The 10419-nt window shown below is 40.9% G+C and overlaps 1 protein-coding gene across 5 annotated transcripts; it reads left to right on the top strand.

The window, feature by feature from the left end:
- Nucleotides 1-1855: 1855 nt before the first annotated feature.
- Nucleotides 1856-10212, top strand: LOC103628843 (uncharacterized). 5 transcript variants are annotated; one of them, XM_035959276.1, is made up of 14 exons: nt 1856-2302; nt 2394-2447; nt 3550-3792; nt 5386-5475; nt 5983-6041; nt 7017-7116; nt 7198-7377; nt 7478-7546; nt 7721-7891; nt 7974-8084; nt 8165-8638; nt 8711-8827; nt 8917-8988; nt 9075-10212. In XM_035959276.1, the coding sequence occupies exons 6-14, from the start codon at nt 7059-7061 to the stop codon at nt 10028-10030; spliced, it is 2208 nt and encodes a 735-aa protein (XP_035815169.1). In that variant the 5' UTR covers nt 1856-2302; nt 2394-2447; nt 3550-3792; nt 5386-5475; nt 5983-6041; nt 7017-7058; the 3' UTR covers nt 10031-10212. The 5 variants fall into 5 exon arrangements, with proteins under 5 accessions (XP_035815169.1, XP_035815166.1, XP_035815170.1 ...); XM_035959273.1 differs by having other exon boundaries at nt 7475-7546; XM_035959277.1 differs by having other exon boundaries at nt 3550-4884.
- The last annotated feature ends 207 nt before the right edge of the window (nt 10213-10419 follow it).

Below are 10419 nucleotides of genomic sequence, written 5' to 3'. Positions count from 1 at the left end.
TAAACTCTTTTATCGCGACATGCAAAATAGGCAGAGCTATATACACTCTGTTTCCCCAAGCCTTTTCTCTCCTCCCCGTGATATCAATGCATGTGGATGCTGAGAACCGCGGGCGTGAGAATCAATGCATGTGGATGCTCAGAACCACGGATGCATCCGTTTCTCGTAGGACCCATAGCTGACGGCGGTGTAAAATGCGCATGCACGGTGGTAACTGCTGGTGTTGGTCTAAGACCATATCCAGTATGTCATGTAGACGACCGTACAAAATATTGTTTTACACTATAAATTACACTATTCACAGTCACAGAGTATAATATAAAATAGAGAGCAAAATAAGAAGTCTCCTGGAGATAACTTAAGGATGTGTTTGGTTGGGAGCCAATTAGAATGGAGTGGCTCCATTCTAGTTTTTGATAATGGAGCCATTCCATTTTGTGTTTGGCAATTAGAACAGAATCGCTCTAATTTTCGTTTGTTTGAATAGTAGAATAGAGTGGAGCCACTCTGTTCATTGTTTGGTTGGAGAGCCATACAAGTGTAGAGTGGAGAAAAGGAAGGAGAGCACTCACATCCTCGAGAGCGCTCACATATGGTTGTTTTGGTAGAGCGAGAGCATTCTAAATATTTACCATATATAGACTTTAGAGCCGCTCCATTCCTCTTCCGTTAGAGCAAGTACAATAATGGGCTATAAGCCTGCTTACATGGCATTTTTGCTTATGTGGAAGAGAAAGACATCAAAAAGTAGAAGTAGTTGGCTCTTATGCAAGAGTTATGCAATACATGTGCTTCAAGACAAAAGGATGAAAGAGAAAGAGCCAAGGGATTCATCTAATAGCCAACCTTAGAGTCAGCTTTATTATATGAGTGTGTTTATTGTTGGTTATAGATGACATGGTAAGGAGTTAGAGCCAACAATAAACTCTATTATTAAACTTGCTCTTAGAAACCAAACATCTAGAAATAGGAATGGAGTCGCTCTATTACTCCTCACTACTCAACCAAACAGAGCCTAGTTAGACGACCGATGGTGACAATGTCAGGCGACACCCTCATATCTTTAGCTTTCGAACGTTGTTCTCGAAGAGGTCACCATGCGACTCCTCCATTAGCATTCAACATTCCATGTGGAAGGTTGAGACCAAACCTTGTGAATATGAGTTAGTATATATTTATTTTGCCTTATATGACTTTTTTTAGATATTGTTGTTTTATATCACTATTTTTGGGATATTGTTGTTTTCTATCACTATTCCTGTAGGTAATGGTATGATACCTTCTTTGGTGGATCTAGACATCGTAGATTAATAGATAGGTTAACCGACTTTTTGGGAAACCTAGTCCAACTTCACTGTCTAGGTGTTTTCATTGATCCAGTGAGTAATAGATGGATTCCGTAAATAACTGGGATCAATATTAGTTCACCACTCGGCCAGTATCATAAAGCTCATGTAGCAGTGGCGTTTGGTAGAGGTAGAGCTCTAATATCTCCGCTCCTAGCAAAAAATCACTCCCGCGCGGTTAAACATCAAAAAACTGAAGTGCTCCACGGTGAGAGCAAGGTGAGTCTACTCCCTGTTTCCCTACAACTAATTAAGCTTCGAGAGTGGGCGCTGGCGCGGCCATGCCCCCGCTCTGCGCAGCCACACCAACCGGCGCGTCCATGCCCCCGCCCCGCCTCGGTCTTCCCCTCCGCGCAGCCACTCCAACCGCCAAGCCCCCACCGCCAAGCCCTCACCTCGCACGATCCACCATGCCTCCGCCTCGCAAGATCCGCCATGCCAGCGTCTCGGCTTCCCCTCCGTGCAGCCGCCTGACCCGCCGCCCGACCCGCCGCAAAACAGCCATGCCCCCGCCTCGGCTAGCCCTTCACGCAGATCCGCAGCCGCCCGACCCGCCAGGACCCCGCCTCTCCTTCCCCTCGGCGCTCAAACAACCAAGCCGAGGAAATGCACCCACAAATGTGGAAGCTCCGCGCATCCACACGAACTGCCATGCAACCACCTCGCACGATCTGCCATGCCCCCGTCTCGCACGATCCACCATGCCTTCGCCTCGGCTTCTCCTTCGTGCAACCGCCTGACCCGTCAGGACCCCGCCTCTCCTTCCCCTCCGCGGTCAAGCAACCAATCCGAGAAAATGCACCCACAAATTTGGAAGCCGCGGCAATGGCGCCCGATTTGGCTATGGCGTTCATGATTTGGAAACCGCACAATCTACATTGCCGATTTGGAAAGCACGATCTCGGTACTGCAATCACAACAACTATCCCCCAAATGTCGCGCCCACCAACGACCAGGTGAGTCTGCGCTGGTCCTTCATTTTCATGTGTGTGCCAACATCTATATGTTCAGTAGATTCTAAGTTTGGTTCTTCACTTTTTGGTTCAGCTGACTTAGGAACGTCCAAGCAGGAGCCTACTCCTCATTTGCCCCTGTTCAGAGGTATAAATTTCACTAGCTTCTCTAGCAGTTCATGATTATGCATAACCATGTTCTTGCCTGTTCGAACCTAGATATACAATTTTCTTATGTGCTAGCGGTTCCTGCTGGTACAGATTTTTTTTCCGAGTTGTTGTTAATCTATGTTTATGTATTAGTTCATAGTGTGTTTAGTTCTGCTTTGCTTTCTTAACGATGTAGAAATACACTGGTGTTGTATTCTTGAACTTTTCATGTATCACTATTAGCCTGTTAGGTTGCAGACCATGGTATATTGTGGACTTGTAGGAAAACAACTTACATAAACCAACGTTTATATAAGATAACATCTAGCAACTTTTGTATAAAGCAGCCATTGGTTTAGCCAAACATAAAGTAGACTGCTGGGGTAACTTCAGTTGTAGAGATTGGCAGATGAGCTTAGTTTGGCATTGCCATTTTGCCCAGCCTCTGACTTCATGAAATGTTCCTTGCCTGGGTGTGTGCAACATGTGCCAACACCAAACACTGTTAAGGTAAACAGAAACACCATGGTCACCCCAGCCCCATTGCCCAAGAGTGCTTGATCAGTATAAAAGGCATGAAAGGCAAATTGCAGATGCATATGTAGAGGTCTATATCAGACATCACAACTAAACAACATAATACTTGTGGCTTATGTCAAGGATGCTGATCAGATTATGTTATAATAATGTGATACACAACAAATGAAAGGCAAAAATATTTCGCTCTGCTAAATTGCAAGGAATCAACTAGAGTGGCCTGACCTTTCTGGCCTAGCACAAACCACAAAGCTCCTATTCAATTTACTACACAACAATAAAGTAATGCTTTTGACCACATCACAAAAGAATAGTATCCAAAGTGTTTCGATATTTAGTAAAAGCGATAGGCAGGTAGTTGATAACAAATGTGTGAATAAATCATGTTCTTCTGCTGGGCGAATAACAGAACTATAAGGACCTTGGGGCAAGGATAATACTTATAACTTTCAAGCCGATAATGATAGGTTTTAGAATAATGTTTAGTCGCACCACGTTACTGTATGCTATTAAATATACCAAAATTAGTTGTGTGATCCTGTGTGTGCCATTTTTCATGCCAGGACCCCCAGATTTGGCAATGCACCATTCGGAACAATCGCACTCGATCTGGCAATTGTGTGCATGATCTTCGTCGCCGATTTGGAAAGCGCACGATCTACGACGCTGATTTGGAAAGTGCCTTGCCAAACGATTCCAGCACAAATCCCCCAAATCGTGCACCCACCATCGTTAAAAAGGTCACAATTGCCATCCTGCTCCAACCTTCCTACAACGACGGAAATCCTGCGCTCACACTCCTCCAGGTGAGTCTACATTGTGTTTACCATTTCTCTTGTGTTGTAGCAGTTCATGTGTTTCTGGTACCCGTCTCTTGGATATATTGAGTTCACTTTTGAGAATTTCTTTGCGGTAAGTTTGTTCAGTGGTTATTTTTGTGTATTTCTCTAAGTCATATGTTTTCGGTTAGGGCGGCTTTCCAGTTTATTTGTCTACATTATCGACTGTTTGTGGGTTTGTCTACTTAATTGTCACAATTGTTTCCAGATGATTTTTGTGTATTTCCATAGATGAATTGTGTTACAAGCCGCTTGAAGTCCTATATGTACAATAGGTTTGGTTTGGATTATTGTGGTGCATGTGCATGCTTCCTGTCAATCCTTTGATGCTCAGATATGCTGATTTACATGTGGAAAGTTAATTAAGTTGCAACTTGTCTATTTTTAACCAGCCTGTCTTGTAAAGGACATGAGCTATCAGCTAGAGACATAGCATGTCACACAAAGTTCCTGCTGATACAATGTATTAGTTCCTGTTCACTTGTGTCTATGTGCATCCCTATAATTTTCTTCTTTTGAACATACATAACCATGATCTTTCCTGTTCGAACCTTCATGCTCATGGAATGCATTAGTGAGTCTGATACAATGAGTTATATCCTATTGCTAACTGAAACATTTTAACTATGTTTATGTATTAGTTCATAGTGTGCTCAGTTATGATTTGCATTCTTATCTATGTACAAGTGTGCAAAATAATATTGTGTTCTTTTATAATGTTGCAGAAATGCTCTAAAAAATCATTGTTTTCAATGATTCCATTTAAATTTCCTTGCAAGGTAACAACCGGCTTAATAATATTGTTGTAGAAATAAACTCAACGGTACCTGACCTTTTCTCTGCAGTGTGTTCTTTTATTTATGCAAATCTGAGACTCCAATGATTATAGTTACATATCCTCATACATAGAAACCCAAATCAATGCCGTCTCACCGCTACGACGCGCCCTGTGGATTTTATCTCCCCTGAAGTTTGTGTTCCTGATGTTAACTATATGCTGCTCATAGTGGTGAGACTGAGGACACTTTCGTCGTTGATCTGGCAGTTGGTTTGTCCACGGTATGATTTACTTTATGTGCGTATCTAGGATATAGAAGTTTCAATCATTATGGGTCTGAAAATATGAAACAGTGCCCATTGTTGCCAGGTAGGATAGCCAAAAGTAGTTCAAGATCTTCATTGCTGCTCGTAGTTGGTTTGTCCACGTTATGATTTTTAAGTGCCTTCACTACTTGATCTGGTCTAGCTGAATATATTAGCATCACAGCCTCACTGTTAAATTCCTGTATTACTTAGGGAGTCAAATTAAAAGATGCTTACAGTTTCAATTTAAACAAGTTTTTGTCTTGTGCACAAACATGAACATATTTGTGCCAATTCCTGGCAAAATCCCCGAGCTGTGGTTTACAGGAACTGTCCATGAAAAGGTTATACATGCCCAATGGCACACCTTGCATCCATTTATCACTTTCTACAAAATAATTACACACAATGGCACTCTTTCTCTTTTTAAATTCGATGCATCAACAATGAGCAACTAATTAACCTCATGTATAATAGTGTAAGGTGCTCCTGTAAGGAAAAAAGTGAATAAAAGTGACATAAGATTATTCTTACCCAAGGTGCAGGAAAGACTCGAGCTTCAACAAGGTTAGCTTCGAACTAATGTTGATCCCAAATTCCTTCACATATGGATCTTGCTCATAATCATTTTGATGAACTGTCTGAAAACAAATAATGTTTTAAGTCTCTTGAGCCGTTTTAACAAATCTTTTGATTAATTAAAATCATCACTTATAAACAGTGAAAAACCCTAGCTATATTTATGGCTGTCTATTAAAGGCCCACTGCATGGAAAGCATGGAACACTGGAAAATAAATGCAGTACTCTAGGATAGGATAATGAACACTTATAATGCATGTCTTCTTGCAATGTTCAGATTAGTTCATCGAGAACAAAAAAACCTAGAATGATATAACATTTATCTCCACACATAATATGTACCATTAGTTCAAGAGAGATAATTCATTTTACCTACAATAAAACTCTACCTCAACATACAGAATGTTGTGTTCAAAGGTTTTAGCAAATTCAAACTTTTATTTGACTGTAAGGCATAGTATCATCTGTCCTTTTGTTTTCTTTTTGTATAACAGGGTCAGATTAAGACTGGAGCACACCCTGCCGATCAGAGCGTCTTGCCAAATACAACCAGGCAAGTGATTCATCGATAACTGTACTACTAAAAACACAACTTTCTGATATTAATTTGTTCTGTGACTTGTGACACTTGATGGTTCAGCAAACACAAAAACTAATTAACTGATAAGTAATCTCAACTTAAATCAGCTGAAGTGCCACAATAATAACTATGAATGCCAAGTACTCGATGAAGTGCAACAACAACACATGTTGGTGTAACACAGGTAGATAGCATTTATTTACTACATTGGGAACTAAATTGTTTCCATTTTTTGTAATTTTGGGTGTCTCAAAATGTGATTAAATTAAACTAACGAAAATACAAAGGACTATTAGTTCCAGATTTTACCTTTTAGAATGCCAAGTACTTCGATGAAGTGCAACAACATCACATGTTGCTGTAGCATCTTTTAAACCTAACCATAAACCAGCACATGTTGCTTCAATTAATTATGGAGTGAACTGTGCATTATAAATGGATTTGAAATTTAAAACTACATATGAATTTAATTAGATTTGGGAATAGAGAAAATAAAACAAGAAAGAAAAAACATACAACATCTTATGGTATCTTTCATTAATGTTTATATATTAATATTATGTGCTGTCGGCTCCAATCTGACTGCAAAATTGACTCAAATCTAACTTTTAATGATGAATCTAGGATAACCAGGTTGTACTAAATAAAGATCTTTATAGACATCTTATGGTATCATGTGTTATTTACATATAGCTACTTAATCCTTCTCATAATTTTATTATTCTTTTAATTGTGCTATGATCAATATATTGTCGATAAAAGATCAATGGCACCGTCTACACTTTACCAAAATAAGACGGTTGCAGCCATATCTCCCTTTCCACCGGTCTGTGTGAAACTTTAACAAATTGGTTTCTCGTAAAAAAATATGTGCAAACTGATACCTGCTGACAATATGCTAATCAGTATGTGTGAAACTAACTAAACCAGCCCATTCTCAACTAGCAGATTTTCTGATGTGAAAACAAAGAACCAACAGAAACGAATCTAATGGGCCATAATGCTGGTCGCACACCATTCATAGACATCTCGAACACAAGCATTACAGGTAAAATTTTGTTCACACGTGTCAATTAATGATTGAAACTTAATAAGTATGTGTTCACTAATACAAAAAGTTGAATTGTAGGTGATCAAAATGGATCGAACTCGCTTAGACCAATAGTCGATGCTAATGAACGTAAGAGGCAAAGGGATAAGGAAAGATATGCCACGATGTCCATTGAACAAAAGAATGAGAAAAATAGGAAGCGACGTGAAGCACGTCAACGAAATAAAGGACTACCCATAAAGTCCGAGTCATCTAGAGGTGATGCTAATTTAAATTTTGTAATTGTTATACCTACATGTCCCTACAAATCAAAGTTGACATGTATCTTTTCTATATGGGTAATTATTAAATGAAGAAGACATTAATACGAATCAGACACGTGAGGCGGTCAACGTTGAAATAAGTCGAGATGTGCATCTTGGTTCAGGTATACAAACATTTCGCCATAAATTTCAATAGATCATGTTGCTGATTAGTATGCATTAATCCTATATATTTTGTATTTCATCGTGGTTCGCAGTTAACTGTAGAACCATTCATATCACAAATTTTGCCTTTTGTACCACCGTTTATTTGGCTAATGCTAGGATGATTATGGTAGGTCCTATTAAAAACACTCCATCGACTGGTAATTCTATCGAACGAAAGAGGCAAAGGGATAGAGAAAGGCGTGCAACAATGTCGGCTGAACAAAGGAATGAGTACAATAACAAGCGTCGTCAAATGCGTCAACGAAATAAGGGACAAAATGTGATGCCAGCTATTTCAGGAGGTGATGAAACCCGTCAAATTTAAATTAAATATGTATGTTCATAAACCTACTATTGTAAAGTAATTGTATTCATATTTCGTAGATGGCGACAAAAAAGTAAATGTGGATCCAGATGATGATAGCGACTGGCTGCATCGGAACGAGACATTCCAGTCAAATGACTATGTCGCAACGACAGACCTTCTGCCACCAGGTACATGACTGTTCACTTTACTAAAAATAGGCAAAAACAACAGATTTTGTGCAATTGAACCTATACATGCCATATTCTAGGCAGTGTGCATGAATCTGTTGGTACCATTGGGGAATCGGGTATCGGCGTGAGGGAGTATAGGCTTGAACGCCTTAGGTTGTATAATCAGACACCAAAGCGGAAAGAGGCAAAGATAGAGTACATGAGAAAACGTAGAGTGCTACAGGCTGACACTTTGAATGTTGTGTCCATCGCCATGGAAGACCCAACATATACCCCTGAGGTTGTGCACCCTGCAACGGAACCTTCAACAGTTATCGCCTGTGACTGGGTCATCCCTGAATTCGTTAGGACACCTTTCCTACCAGCTCAAACACAGACCGAGGATGTCGGTTCATTTGATATGTCTACTGAAGCAATAAAACGTAAACATCATGTGCCGCGTGGGGAAAGACAAGCTATCTTAGCCCGTCGAAACCAGCAATTTCAAGCATCCATTGCAAGGAACGTGACTACTTTGAATGGGGATACTATCGGTGACGCCAACAACAATGGTAATTACTATCCAAATGGATCTTGCACGACGGCGATAGCATATAGTCAGACTAATCGTGTGTTTCCATCAGCACAATGTAGTGTTCCATGCCAAGCCGCTACCTTGCCAACAAATGGAAGTGAAGGCATAACCGAACAAGCAAGTGGGGTGGAGCATACACAAGAGAAGCCAAGGGTCATTTCCAATGGTAATTGTAAAAAATCTTTATTTAGATTACATATTTTCCCCACCCTGAATGCCTTTGTCTTTTACGTGGCTCGTATTTTCACGATCCAGATGATGATGATGAGACTGTCATATTCGGAGAAGATGATGACGACGACGAGAGATACATATTCGCTGGCCAATGTACTTATGTCAATTTTATTATGATTATGATACCAAGGCTTATATAAATACACATGTCTTAGTCGTTGTTTTCCAAAAAATATCAGATGAGGAGACTGACAAGGACATTAAAATCGATGGTACTCAAGATGAATCTACTGGCACTGATGTGCCTGACCCGTACGACAAGGTATACAGTAACCTCCCTGAAGAAACGCATATGCTGAAGCCAGTTCCTGACTGCGGTTATTGCACTGCGAAGAAGTTTGAGTACGAGCCACCTGGGTTTTGCTACTGTGGTGGGAAGGTTGAGCTAGCACCACTGGATACCCCTCCCCAGCTCAGGAGGTTGTGGGATAGTGCAGACTCTGATGCTAAGCACTTTCGTGATAACATTAGGTTTTTTAATGGCCATTTCTCTTTCACTTCTCTGTACTGTTGCCTCGATAGTATGACAACTAATGTGCGAGATTCTGGTATATACACGTTCCGAGCACAAGGCATGATGTACCACAATATCAAGTCATTCGGTAAGGAAGGTGGGTCAGAGCATAAACATCTAGAGCTTTACTTTTACGATGATGATCCCAGTCTCGAGCATCGGTACCGTAAGTGTCGTGAAGAGCAGCTTCAGAAAGACAAAGAGGTTATTAAACAGATAGTTGGCATACTCCATGGAAACCCGTACTCCGAGCACCTTAGGAGCATGGGCCATGTTGAGAACCTTGATGACTATCATATCGCATTGAACCTTGACCAGACTTTGAACCAGAAGACATATAACACGCCTCTCACTTCGGAGGTGGCTGCTGTATGGATCGAGGGGAGCGAACGGCGAGGCCAGTTCAGCAAGAGTGTTATGCTACATGGGAAGGATAGGTCAAGCCACGGCATTCGCTCATACCATGGATGCTACGATGCACTATCGTATCCACTGTTCTTCCCTAGAGGTGAACTTGGATGGCATGCAAATATCCCAAAGGTTGGTGTATCCATGGATGAAGTGGATGCATACCGTGCGACACATAGGGCAAACAATTCAAACGATGAAGATGCAGGTTAGTTGTTTCTTTGTACTTTAGGATTTTTGCACATTATTAACTATTCTTTCAACATCACTCACTTTTCAATCCTTGCGTATGCAGAATCTCCTACCCATTTATGTGTGTCCGTACGTGACTACTACTGCTACAAATTCCAGATTCGTCCCGGTGTATTCAATCCAATACTTCATGGAAAGCGGCTTTTCCAGCAGTTCGCTGTCGACACGTACATCAAGATTGAGAGCTCTCGTTTAGATTTTATACGTAAGAATCAAGATCGTTTAAGGGCAGACCTATACCAGGGCTTGGTGGATAGCATGCTAGACGGAGATATCAGAGCAGAAAAGGTCGGGAAGCGAATTGTGCTGTCTACGTCGTTTATTGGCGGTCCTCGTGACATGAAACGTCG

This window comes from Zea mays, chromosome 5, assembly GCF_902167145.1.
Source record: "Zea mays cultivar B73 chromosome 5, Zm-B73-REFERENCE-NAM-5.0, whole genome shotgun sequence".
Lineage (NCBI taxonomy): Eukaryota > Viridiplantae > Streptophyta > Magnoliopsida > Poales > Poaceae > Zea > Zea mays.
The sequence above is the reverse complement of the archived record's forward strand: the minus strand, read 5'-3'. Positions and strand labels throughout refer to the sequence as shown.